Raw genomic sequence first — 14,335 nt, forward strand, 5'->3', positions numbered from 1 at the left:
GGTTTACATTTAACAAATACGGATTTTAAATTAGTATACAAATACTGTGAATGATTTTTATAATGAATAAAGGATATCCCTGTGTAGTGTGGCATTCCAACAATGACGTCACTAGGTTAGATATATTTAGAATATTTCGTAATACTGATTTTTCTGGACTGTAAAAGAAACGTATATAGTGTAAGGGAAAGCTCTATATACGATAATTTCACGAGAAACGGAAGGGAAATGTGTAAAAAATGTATTTTAAGTCAATCTGTTCTCCTTGTCATCAATATCAGTATGACATTTTGAGGGGGTTTCCAAACTATCAAAACAAAACGATTGACGTGAGGGAATGATACTCTGGCCAACCCCATTAGGGAATTGACGGCTTCAAGCCGTCTTTCCCCAAAAAGGTATCACAGTAACATGAATAACAAAAGAGTGATTAAAATATCATTGAGGTTAATGGCATGTGTTGTAATAATAGAAACATATCTTTATTTTCAAATTTTGTACAAGTTAAAACCATTTTAAAGCAATATTTTGTACATGTTATAACATGTATGAGGTACTTTTGTACATGTTATAACATGTATGAGGTACTTTTGTACATGTTATAACTTGTATTTTTGCATTGTACAAATTATAACATGTACAACATTTTTGTAATTGTTATAACCTGTTCAAAATCGCAACTTGTACACGACATATACATACTGGGATATCAATTTTTCATGAATTTTGATGGTAGAGTGAAACAACAAATTCAAACGTGATGAAGTACCAAGGCACATATGCAAACTTTCTAAAAACCATGATTTCAAACATCAACAAAAATACAATTGTTCCTCAAACCATAAAAAAGAATGAATAATCCGGAGAAATTTGAACTGGTGTTTATTTGAGAAGAACTGAAATGTCATAACAATCATAACAGTGTGTTCATTACATGGAACAAATGGTAAACAGGTTTACAATATGCAATGGTTGGTGTGAGCACAGCTTCAGAAATAAACTTTAATTACCTCTATTACAGAATCTGGTGTCAATGGTATATTTCTAAGTTGTTCTAAATCATCTCTCAATTCACATAGAATGGTCTGGGTCTCATTCAAACCTGGTAAAGAATTAAATTCCAATTTTATTTCAGTTTTTAAAAGTATATTAATTCCTCAATCATTGTGTCAATATACATTTGTAAATGTGACATCCAAAATTTTATATATACTTGGAGAAACTAAATCTTAGTCTCAAATTTTTTTTTCAAGTATTCATTTTTATCTTTGTCACAATGTCAAGCTTTCAAAAATTAAATGATGATAAACATTTCAATTTTTTGTATACCGGTAGAAATATATATTTTTCCAAATGTTTTCTGGTTCTTGGTTTTCCTGAAATTTGCTGTCTTCGTTTGACTGAAAATCCTACAGTAGCCTCAGAACTTTGTTTTTTCCTTCTTTTCCTAAGTCAAAATTTCATAGGGTTACATGACATCATTATAATTTTCGTACCTTTATCACAATGTTCAAACCCAGCCGAGTCCATCACCCACGTAGCTACACGACTTTGTTGGACGTCAATTTTCTTAAAACTTGATTGCCGTATAACATCTGCACTTAATTTGTGTTCTCTTCCTTTATCTGTAATAAATGGTAAGACTTTTTCAAACTTCACCTTTTGTTATTTGATATCTGCGTAAGCTGGCAACTTTTCCAGAGATATGTATAAAATACAAATGTACATTGTCTTTATCAGGGCCTTTTATAGCCGACTATCCGGTATGGGCTTTGCTCATTTTTGAAGGCTGTACGGTGACCTATAGTTGTTAATGTCTGTGTCATTTTGGTCTTTTGTGGATAGTTGTCTCATTGGCAATCATACCACATCTTCTTTTTTATATTGACAAACATATTAAATTCAACCCCATTCTTTATGTGTCTGCTCAAAATCAATCTATGGTTGTTATAGGTTCCTGTCTTCCTTTATTTATTTTTCTTGTTGGTTTTTACTGCTGTCTTCTCTTTAAATGTAGTCATGTTAATGCCATTTAAAGCTTACTATCTGTTTCAAGTTTTGCTCATCGATAAAGACTGAATGGAGCCCTATCGTTGCTTTTGTGGGAAACTCCTCATTAATTAATATCATGAACTACATAGTTGATGCTTAGTAAAATAGCTAGGGCTTTTCCGTTTCTTCGTACTTCATCTGAGGAAAATTGAATTTCATAGGTGCGAGTGTTTGAAATGTTGATTTCGAATTTTTCAAATTTAAATAGCATAGAATTAAATTGCTCTGGTAACATGCCAACCACAATCATAGCTTAAATCAGGCACACAAGAAAGTTTCATGATATGCAATATTCAAAGAGGTCTTTGAGTGGCGATATGTCTTGTTGATTTTTTACTAATTTTACCTGTAGAAAATCCAATGTCTTCCGTTGGTGAAGTAATGTCAGTAAGCTTGGGTGATTCTTTAGTTCCAAACGCTATCACATGTTGTCGGTATAGACGATGATGTTTTAGTCTCTGTATCCATTCCTCAAATGATCTGTTATCTTTAACCTAAAATAAATTAATTATGAAAATTTAATAAATGGAAAAAAGGGATTTTGGAAAATATTTCTTGTACATGTACTGTAAATTCAGAAATTATTGAGTGATTATTGTGATTTTGATATTTTAGACTTAATTTTTGCAATATTGAGAAAAATCATGCTTGACTCATGTAAAAAAAAATCAAAATGCAAGCATATAATGCAATAATAAAAACATTGCAAAAACATTGTAATAATTTCTGAATTGAAAGTATATAAAATTGTTAATTTTTTCAAGGTTTAGTATTTCTGTCATTGCAAAAAAATTTGAATTTTTTGAAATACTAGGCTTTTCTACCTCATGCAAAGATTACCTTAGCTGTATTTGGCAACACTTTAATAGGAATTTGGGATCTCAATGCTCTTCAACTTCGTACTTTATTTGGCTTTTTTTTTTTTGAAAACTTTTTTGGATTCGAGCGTCACTGATGAGTCTTTTGTAGACCAAACGTGCGTCTGGCATATATTTAAAATTTAGTCCTGGTATCTATGATGAGTTTATTTACTCAATCTTGACTACAGTTTGCATTTTTCCCCTTTTTCTTTTGATCATACTGTAAATTTATGTTTTTCTTTAAAGTTTAATTTTTGTTATAAAATTTAATTTGTATTATGGTTTTTAAATGCTGCAGCTAGATGACAAATGTAGAAAAAAGTTATTTTTCTTGTAATGTGTCATGTATGTTGATGAATGGAAAATAAATTTCATATTACAGATTTTTGATTTACTTTGATAAATTGTGACTTGGATGGAGAGTTGTCTCATTGACACTCATACCACATCTTCCTATATCTATTTTGATGCTGGAGTTCATATTTTTTTTAATTTAAATTAACAGAATGATTTGACTTACTTTAACATGATAAACGATATCTTCAGCGTCAATATCAATTCTGTGTCTGTGTCGTTTGAAGGCTATCACAGACAAACCAATGTCTATAACTCCATGGAATTTTCCTTTCTGTATCTGAAATTCAATATAAAATATTGTAAGTTATAATGTATTTTGTTATGAAAAAAAAATGGAACTATCATAACAGCTGCCCCTATAAGTATTTTGTAAATAGGAATTTGATAAGGGATGGATGCAGGTTGATATCAAATTTCATGAAGCTCTGATTTGTAATTCCTGAGAAAAAACACAACCATCATTTTATACATCAGCGCCATCAATTTTTTTGGTTTAGATTATAAAATTATTCAGTAAACTAGGAGAAGATAAGTGATGAATATGAAAATACATCCAAAATTTTATTTAAGAATTGAATGCTCTTTTTTGTAAATTTATTGGGGTGTGAAAGCGTTGACCGAAGTACATTTTGTATGAAGCGCGGACTAAAAATGTGTGCACGGTCATCGCTTTTACAACCCTATAAAGTTACAAAAAAAAGCATTCAATACTTATAATTCATGTAATTACATTTTTACCTATAGGATCATGAAAACACGCCTTTTATCAAGTTTTTATTTCATTTACCTGTGCACTTTATTGTGGGACCTCGTGTCATCATGAATGAAAAGTTTTATTGTGTGATACAACTGCTTAAGGAATAACATGTGATGTACAGTTAGCCAATCAGAATAACGTATTATAGTGAAACAAACATCTAAAATTTTATTAGTTATTATAGTTCCAGAGAAAATTGTGACCAACATTAATTGGGATGGACAGATTAACAGATGTAAACCAGTTCCTCTATTTTCGGTGCTATTTTCACATTTATTGGTAGGTGCGAGAAAAATGTTTCTCCTCACTTGTGATTTTTTTTTTCTCAGATATTGATTGGTCCGAATTTAATTATGACGTCAAATTTTCCTGTTTTTCTTCTGAATTTTCTATTGTGACTTCATGAAAAAAGCCGACTATGCATGATGATGTCACATATAAAAAACACAACTTTCTGCAAATCTTTGAAAAAGGATATAAATCATGAGAGAAACAAATTCCATCACTATAACTCGTGGATTAGAATATTTCTTCACTCTCAACAATTCAATTTTACTTATTTAAAGAGCTTGGCAAGCCTCACACTTAAAATATTAAAATTAAACTGTCTCGGGTGGAGAAATATCATAACGAACGTGTTGCAGTGGGGGAATCTATATTTCCTTAGTTGCAAAAATAGTAACACAATTAGCTAATAACAGGTCAAAGGTCAAATCATCATGTTCGTACTTACATCTCCTGGAGCTTTAGCATAAAACAACTTTCCTTTCTCCAAGAAGAAAAACCTCTACAATAAAGAAAAAACAATTACATAATTTTTATATAAGAAAAAAAATGTCAGAAAATATGAACAAAAAGATTCTTAACAAATAATCACCTCATATTTGTAGGGTTCATGTATATTAACATAGTGTTGGTGGTCAACACCTCTTTTAGAACAATTGATTTTATGCCATGGCCTCTAATTTTTATTATTTGAAGATGCCAGAGTACCTGAAAGATCTATGGACCTTCTGCAGAAAGCTGTAGCTATTCAATATTGATCACTGCTAGTTTGTAGGGCTGTACAATTTCTGTAAAACTGTAGCCTTAGAATTTTCAATATCGCACACAAGGTCAATAGACGTCTATGCATGTTAATCTTTTGTGTTAAAATGTAAGTTACTCAATGAAGTATTATTGCTGGTGCTATAAAACTTCTCACTAATTTGATTCAGGGTCTGTCAAGTCCAACTGAACTTGACAATATTCGTATAATGTGACTACCAGCAAAATAATTTGTTATTAAGACCATTTTGTTGTTTGCTATTGACAGGCAACAGGTCAAAATTAAAGTTATGTTAACCATTGTTTATGTCATTTTTGTTTTCATAATTTACAATATTCAGAGAAAAAGTACCTTGTGCCATCCTTTCAGTGGCCATCTTCTTTTTTTCATCATGTAACTTTGATAATTGCCAGGTTTATCATCACAAGTTTGTCCATCTTTCAGTCCTTCCACTATTTCCCAATCTTGTCTAGCTTTCCTCCGTTTCCTACTTTTAGAAGCTGTTGACTTTGTTTCTAGTAGTTCCTTCTTCAAAACAGGGACACCACCACCATGACCAGGATGACTAGGTTGTGAACTTGTAACGGAAAAGTCGTCATCACTGTTCTCCTGAATGAAAGAAAAACAACATTTGATAAATCAGTTTTCTATAACCCTATCTTACAGGCTGATGATGTACAAATGAAGACGTTGCAATACTTCTTTATACATGATATACATATAACTGTATAGCAGATACTTATACCACTCCATGTTTTTTCGATCATTTTTTCCAACTTTTGTCACATCAAAACAAATCACAAAAGCAAAGGAACAGTATGTTTAGGTACCAGTCTTGTATTACAACTTCAGTTTCCGGTGCATGTCAAAACATGGAGGGAAACAAAATAGTCCATTTTTTCTGAATTTTTTTCTGGACTCAATTTTTTCTGTTTGATTATATATATATATATATATATATATAGGTTTATGCTGAATTGAAACATATATATAAATTTAAAAAACATCTTGTATGTTTTTGGGGATATCAAAACAGAAACCACTAACAAATTAGAACAAGAATGTGTCCATAGTACACAGATGCCCCACTTGCACTATCATTTTACATGTTCAGTGGACCATAAAATTGGGGTCAATACTTTAATTTGGCATTAAAATTAGAAAGATCATATCTTAGGGAACATGTGTACTAAGTTTCAAGTTGATTGGACTTCAACTTCATCAAAAACTACCTTGACCAAAAACTTTAACCTGAAGCGGGACCAATGGACGCACGGACGGACAAACGGACGAACAAACGGAGGCACAGACAAGAAAACATAATGCCCCTCTACTATCGTAGGTGGGGCATAAAAATGTAAATATCCTATCAATATGATCAATGTCGCAACATCAAAAACATGCCTACTGACAGACATTTAAATATCATAATATCTAGGTTATCATGGTTATAATCAAGAATTTTCTGTTGACCAAACTTTAATTTTTCAAAAAATTAAGGATTTTCTTATCCCAGGAATACATTATTTAGACATTTTTGCCATAACTTTTTGGAATTTTGGGTTCTTAATGCTCGTCAACTTAGTACTTATTTGACTTTATAACTATTTTGATCTGAGCATCACTGAATGAGTCTTTTGTATAAGTAATGCTCGTCTAGCGTATTAAATTATAATCCTGGTACTATTATCAGAACTTACCGAATCTGTGTCAGAGTCACTGTGTCTGAATTGATGACGTTTTCCTCCTCTGTTAAACTGTTTCTTCTTCCTAGCAGCTAATGGGGAAGCAGTTAGGATTGGTACTTTACCACTGGAAGACAGCTGGGAACTGTCATTGTTAGACATCTTGCCTTATAATCTTAATACATATCAACCTAGAAATAAAAATTTACAACTATTTCAAATATGTTTGGAACAAAGTATTTATACTAAATAATTCTTAAGTGAATGCTAATACATTTTTGTAGTTGTAAAACATTCTTTGACGATAACCCACAAACTCAATCCCGGCCTTTCTTTGTGGTATGGAACCTAATAGTAGATTTCAAAGAGATTCATTCACTTAAACACAAGTTATTGTCTTGAAACTACAAAAATGCTTGTTTTTTGTCCCTTTTTGGTCACTCATTCTTGTTGGTACATGTACCATAACCCCCAAAATCAACCCCAAGTTCCCAACCTTCCTTTAAGACCTTCAAGTAACATATTATAGAGATCCTTCAAGGCTTATCCACTTAAACATGTTAAACTAAAGTTATTGTTTATAAACCACACCCCCAAGGGTGACTGGGGAATAGAAATATGGTCACTTGGTCTTCTCCCGACCGGCAGTAAAACGCTTGCTGAAGTGGGGCGTCCGTTTGGCTGTGCGGGATGTATCAAGTTTGCAGTCACGTCCCGTCAGAATGGGGACGTTAAATCCGATGTCTCGTGTAAAGAGAGTGTCACGCTCTTTGCACGTTAAGAACCCTTACAACAACTCTTTGAGGGCCCGTAGGTGGCCTGTTGTAAGGCAAAATTTCTGTCCCTATCCAATATTACCTCATTTTCCAGTGGCAGTTGAAATTTCCCCGACCATCATCCCTTATGGCCTCTTTTATGCAAGACCTACCTATTGTATTTATTGTGAACTTCGTTCTCATCCTGAATATGCATGAAATATTTGCCACTGGACATTAAGCAACCAACAATCAATCAATTATAAACCACATGTGTCTGTCTATGACTAAATGATAGTCATGATAGTTTATAATTAATAGAACCAATTGTTTGGTGTTTGTATAAAAATAGGGAGATCTGACATAATCAATGAGACAACTTTAAAATACCCACCTTCAACAATGAGAAAACCCAATACCACACACAAGTAGTCATGAAAAATGTTGAGCAAGTCAAACAAGAAACTAATCAAGTCATGATGTTTTTGTACTATTGACTGTCATGTTTCATTGACCTATACATGCAATCAATAAAATTTGAAGTTTTTGTAATAAAATCAATTTTCTTTAAAGATTTTGGTCCATATCCATATGTTAGTCTTGAGAATATACTACAATCAATATGGGAAATAACCATGATGATAAGTAATGTAAGTTACAGGTTGTATGTTACGTATAATATATTATAATAAAATGAACATGATTTTATACTTAGTAGAAAATACAAAAAGTTTCTATTTGTAATACAATCATGACAATCAACATGATCAATAGCAATTCTTCTGTATTAACCATCTATCTACATTATGTACATGATCTTATATCCATATCAGTTACATGTAAGTTATAATGCATTGTGCACTTCAATAATGTTGTACATCAAAATATCTACTTTAGGGATATAATATATAAGCAAAAAGTGCATATAAAATGGCCTTTTCATTCATGTGCGGTATCAACTTTCAATATCATCAACTGAAGGTTAAGCGAGCAATTATCACACAAGATATAAATCCTTAACCAATAAAATCCCTTGAGAAGAGCTATTGGCATAATATTGATAGATAGAAAAAGCTATATTGCATGTTTAATACTCTCTTTCAAACCACTGTATATATTGCAAGACCATCAATTGATTGTCTCTGACAATACCATCTTTTTAAGATTAATTAATTCTGAAGTATATTCAATCCGTTTCTTTCATTTTGAGACTTATTATAACTACCAAAGACCGATATAGATGCTTTGATACTTCATTTTGACTATTAATTAAGTAATATCATGATAAAATTCTGATTTGAATTCAATCTGTTTATTTTATTTTCAGACTTGTACTACCAAGACCTATAATATAGGTGCTTTGATAATTCATTTTGATAATTATGTTAGAAACTACAGAAAATGATGTCAAAAAGGTGGTTATCACTGATTTGGTGCAAAAATAAATTACTTTCATGAACATTTTTGGCTTCATCAATATTGATCACAAGCATTGACCAAAATAAATGTTTGACTGTATGTAGATAGCAAGCACTTCTTGTGTGAATATGTTTTTGGCTGAACATTATTTTCATGTATTTGCAAGTGAATTAGTCAAGTTTTGGTGTAACTTACCATTTTATGGAATTTTCGCGGTCAAAAGTAAAATTCAAATTGTAAGATGTTGCCTTATATATACTTTTATCAACTTAAAAAACAGCATACCAGAAAATTGTTTAAATTTTTTACCCAACCTGTTTTTCCTGTTCTTAAATCCTCACCTACCCAACCCTGCAACTGCAAGCCATTGGTACATTTCATGAGGAAGGTAACATCAAATCAGGAACTTTTAAAGGGTGACCTGGCAATTTCATTTGATTTAAAAGGGTGCTTTAAAACCCTTTCCTCCATATTTTCTTTTTTTTTTACATACATGATTGGCATAGGATTTTTTCTTATAAAAAAAATCATCAGGTTTAAAGTATTAATGCATTGCGAAAACGAATATTTCATCAATGAAATTCTAGTCACATCTTCTCATGAAAATCCTTTTTTTATTAGATACAAATTTCATTAAGTCTGATAAAAAAATTTCGTAGGTAAGACGTTTCAACTGAGGTACTACACAGGCGTCAAAAGGCATTATGGAGTAAAGGGGGTGGCGTCAAAAGGCGTCACTATGGAGGTAAGGGTTCATGTTAAATTTTTAATCAAGGTACATTATAAACTAAGTAACAATCACTACTTCAAGGCAGTTTGTTGTACAGTACTTTTGATTTTAACCCTTTCCTTCATAATGACGCTTTTTGACGCCACCCCCCTTTTCTCTATAATGACACCTTTTGACGCCTGTGAAGTACCTCAGTTGAAACGTCTTACCTAAAATGTTTTTGATGAAATATTTGTTTTGCACAATGCATTTATACTTTAATGCATATTTTCAGCATAATATTGAAAAATCCTATGCGAATCAGGTATGCAAAAAAAAAAATTCAATGGAGGAAAGGCTAAAAAGTCCAACTTTATACTGAGCTTCTCCTTTATTTCAGAACAAGTAAATACTAAACTGAAAAAATATCCTAGATATTCCTATATACATTTTGTACAAAAATCCTGAAAATTAATATATGTACATGTATATCAAAATAATATCATGAATATTGAAAAATAAAAATTATTATACATGTACTTTCATTGTTGCTGTCTTGTTTTTAAATTTATAAAAGAAAATAAATCATATAAACCTACCATATATTTCATAATGTTCATAAATAAATCCATTCACCCTTTAACATGCTTAAAATTCTTACTCAATTTTAAAATTTTCGGTGCAATTTTTAAAGCACATTAACATATATACAACCTACATTAATTCATATTTCCATTAAATTATGAAGTCCCACACAAACTTATATAAAATGTCATCTGATAAAAATTAATACTATACAACTGACATTTTCACATCCTTGTTAAAGGATTCAATAACTACCATCGTTTTTAATTATCTCTACGATATAGTCTCTGTCCTTGTACAGTGTTACAAGCTATAGTGGTTTATCATTTAATGGATGGAGAGATGATATTACATGTCAAATGAGAAAAGATCGGTCAACGGTTAATTGTAAAGGAAGGAAGCTCATGTATTTTGTATAATTACTTCATTTTTTACATTAATTCTAGCAGTAAGATTTTTATGTCATTAGCAGGTTTTACATATGGCAAGTTAGAGGTTAGTTTTTAACATGACAAACGTCATGTTTGTCATGTATGTTTTACGCTACAGTATATCCCATGCTTTACTATAGGACCAATCTTAGATTTTTATGAATGGACTCAATGTGTAATCAATTTCATAAATTTATGATGTAAAAAATATTATTTTCATACAGTAATAACATTTTATAAAATACAGGAAATCTAATTTAGGAACACCCAGATCGCCTTGATAAGATAATGTAAAATTAACGTAGATGACATATTATTGATATTAATCATGTATAAAGACCCAAAAGCTAAATCACTGATTAGTTCTCCACTTTCAAATTAATATTTTAGTTTTTATTTGTCTTAATACAGATATTAATTATAATACAAAATGTCAAAGAGTTATGATTGAATATTTAATAACTAGATCTAAACAAGTGAAAAATCAATGTATCAAATTTCAAATTATGTTTAACTTTATTTTTAAACTTATCAGATATCTTGACATGTTTTTTGATGATTCTTTAGGATGTAAATCATAAGTTTATGTTTCATCATTGGGAGATCCAGTGTCTGTTCTGTGGGTTGAACGCCCCGCCCCCCCCCCCCTTTTCCCCTCCCACATTTTTAATTTTATTCTAATCTGGCCTGATTCATGTAAATGTTAAAATTGTGATGATGACAAACAACCTTGTATTTGTATTAAATATGCTGATGAAGTTCAACTGTGTAAAATTATTTCTTTATTTACTTTGGTTTCATTGGTTGTTGGTCATGACTTTACAATGTCAATGGGAATATATATATATAAGAAGTTGTAATCTGTTAACAGTTTGTCTACTGACCATGCCAGTCAAGGTTGTTAAACACTTCCATCATCAACATTTTGTCAGTATATTACACTATGTTTCTTATTACTTATATTGTCATGACTGTAATATAATCTTACATATAAGCTACTTACAAAGTATTATTAGTCATACATGTCAAACATGTCAGGTGATGCTTAGCAAAAAAAAACCTTTTTAATCAATGTCCTTTTTGTCTAGTCATTATATTGTCTTAATGACAAATCAACAGAAAATCATTTCATAACCATATTCCATGAAAAACTTCTATATGCACATGTACATTTGTATATGTGCATACCTTTAACACAAAATAAGATACACTTCATATATATATATATATATAACTCGTCTAAACATCAACCCAACAATGTTAGATCTGTAAATTTGCTTTCGCAAATTTTTGGTTCTTCCCTCGCCAGGATTCGAACCCATGCTACTGTGATATCGTGACACCAAATCGCCTGCACTGCAGCCGTCCTGCTAGACCACACGACCACCTGGGCTATATAAGGGTCTGGTTTGGTATATTACATTATAAAGAATAAAGGGCAAAGAGTACAAAATAAATGGCTTAAAAAGTTAGGAGTTGAGAAAGATGGGCAAAAAATATAAAGAATAGAGAATAATGGGGTACTGAAATAAAAAGAAAAGAAAATGCTTGGATACTGAAATACTCACGTACAAAGAATAGAGGTTGATGGACAAAATAAATAATAAAAGAATACAGAAAAACAGTCTTAAAACTGAAAGAAAAAGAAATTAAGGATCCCCTTTTAGACCATGATACATGTTTGTTTTCTCAACAAGTTGTTTCTCAAGGGTTTGAAGATTGTTATCAAGTTAAATGATGTAGTCAAGATGTGCATTCCACTACAGTTAACTACATGAACTATGTATTACATCACAAGTCTTATGAAAACAATAGAAGATGAAAAGTATTATATATCCCATATAACTAAACAAGATATATATGCTTGTTTTTAACAATGTATACTATTACATGCAGATGTATCAACATTTACATAGAAGTTTTATCAATTATCAGCAAAAAGTATTGGCAATGAATTAAACCAGAAAAAGACAAGATAGAACAGTTATTCATAATACCATACATAAGAGGGGGAGGACAGGGGGTACCCTTCTCCCACCCCTCTTCTCCTTTCTTCTACCCCCGTTTTCCTTTCTTCCTTTATAATAAAACATCTCCTTTTGAGATATTTTTTCTTGAAATATTAGAAAAAATTTTAAAAGGAGAGATATTTTATTTTTTCTCCTTTCTCCCAGCCTTCCTCTCCTTTCTCCTACCCCTTTTCTCCTTTCTCCTACCCCTGTCCTCCCCTCATACAAATGCAGTACTAATGTATCAATTTGATGACAGAAAAACAGATGAATTAGGACATGTAGGATGAAACATCTTATAAAAGTGTTACTGTACCTAGCTAGAAAATATGAGATAATGACAGTTTTCCCTGTTTTATAAAAATTAATTTCTCTTATAAGAACTAGTGAAAAGATAAATAATTATTTATTATTTTTATGTAAATCTGATGTAGTCATCTCATAACTTGAGGGCTAATGCTCCTAAAATAGGATACATCTAATACAAACTGACATCAGATGAAACTACTGATTATCACTTAACTAAATATCACAAATAAGAAGAAACCAGACTAAGATATAGACTGTAGAAGAAGAAAAAGAATATTTTATTTTACTTAAATTTGAATTTGAACTTGAATTAGGCTAGCATAAAGATGTCAGTATCATTATAATTTGAGATCAAAACAAATAAAATTCAATAAAATCGAGTGATATACATGTATGTACCGATTATCAGGTTATCTGCATGTTGATATCGTAAAATATCAGCTGCGAGACATAATATGAAGCTTTTTGTCGAGTGAGCGTAGCGAACGAGATCAAAAAGCCTTCATATTATGTCAAGCAGCTGATATTTTACAATATCAATATGCAGATAATCTGATAATCGATTTATCGGGCTATATTTGCGTGTTTCAGAAGTGTTTTCTTTGTTTCACCAGCACACAAAAGATGACTTGATAAGTTCGGGTCAAAGTTATTAACGTCGGTTCAAACATTATGACGTCGCTGATATGTCCGGGTCAAAGTTATTAAGGCCGGGTCAACGTATTTGACGTCACAAAGACATGATACGGAATAATATTAAGAGCTGAACAGAGTGATATAGACAGTGGGACGACCGATAAGTATATAATATACATGTACTTCATTCATGAATGTATTGAACTGATAGAGCGAGACTTATGGGTAGTCGAGGTCATTATTATACACCCCCTTAAAATATATTAGTTTTAATGAATGTAATAATGTCAAGGGAAAACAACTAATGCACACCAAACACAATGATTCATATTCAAGAAGATTTTAAGTGAAAAAACATTTACACTTGAAAGCTAAAATTGCTTTCAAATATGTTTATGAATATATGTATAAGCAGTGTTCTACCACTTATTTCACAACATGTACAATGGAGCATTCTTAATAGACTTTATAAAACAGTGTATTTCTATTTCGAATGTGGTACTATAATCTTACTCATAATGGTCATTTAGTACAGTATCCATGGTAACAGAGACTACATTGTAGATGAGTACATTGTATGTCATTTTAGAAACTTACTTCAGATCATCATCGACAGATCATCAGATGGAATATGCAGGGTTTCAGTGTCAAGCAAAATGTGTACTAAATTAAAAAAAGATTGTACATGTGCAATTGAGACAAAATTACAACAAGATTCAAGAA

The 14,335-nt window shown here is 31.3% G+C and overlaps 1 protein-coding gene across 10 annotated transcripts in view; it reads right to left on the reverse strand.

Moving 5' to 3' along the window:
* The window catches only part of LOC139502828 (oxysterol-binding protein-related protein 6-like), a 51,830-nt gene that overhangs the window by 29,023 nt on the left and 8,472 nt on the right, over positions 1 to 14,335 (reverse strand). For 4 of the 10 annotated variants that reach the window (XM_071292443.1, XM_071292444.1, XM_071292440.1 and 1 more), the window contains exons 2-8: positions 6,775 to 6,950; positions 5,426 to 5,683; positions 4,760 to 4,813; positions 3,433 to 3,546; positions 2,399 to 2,546; positions 1,497 to 1,625; positions 1,011 to 1,102 (exon numbers count right to left, since the gene is read on the reverse strand). In XM_071292443.1, coding sequence (XP_071148544.1) covers positions 1,011 to 1,102; positions 1,497 to 1,625; positions 2,399 to 2,546; positions 3,433 to 3,546; positions 4,760 to 4,813; positions 5,426 to 5,683; positions 6,775 to 6,921 — 942 coding nt within the window. In that variant the 5' untranslated portion in view covers positions 6,922 to 6,950. Of the gene's footprint in view, positions 1 to 1,010; positions 1,103 to 1,496; positions 1,626 to 2,398; positions 2,547 to 3,432; positions 3,547 to 4,759; positions 4,814 to 5,425; positions 5,684 to 6,774; positions 6,951 to 10,241; positions 10,395 to 10,443; positions 10,610 to 14,335 lie in introns of those variants that run through there. The other 6 variants (XM_071292445.1, XM_071292441.1, XM_071292446.1 and 3 more) reach the window with 4 other exon arrangements.

The sequence above is a fragment of the Mytilus edulis genome, chromosome 14, assembly GCF_963676685.1.
Source record: "Mytilus edulis chromosome 14, xbMytEdul2.2, whole genome shotgun sequence".
In the NCBI taxonomy this organism is placed as follows: domain Eukaryota; kingdom Metazoa; phylum Mollusca; class Bivalvia; order Mytilida; family Mytilidae; genus Mytilus; species Mytilus edulis.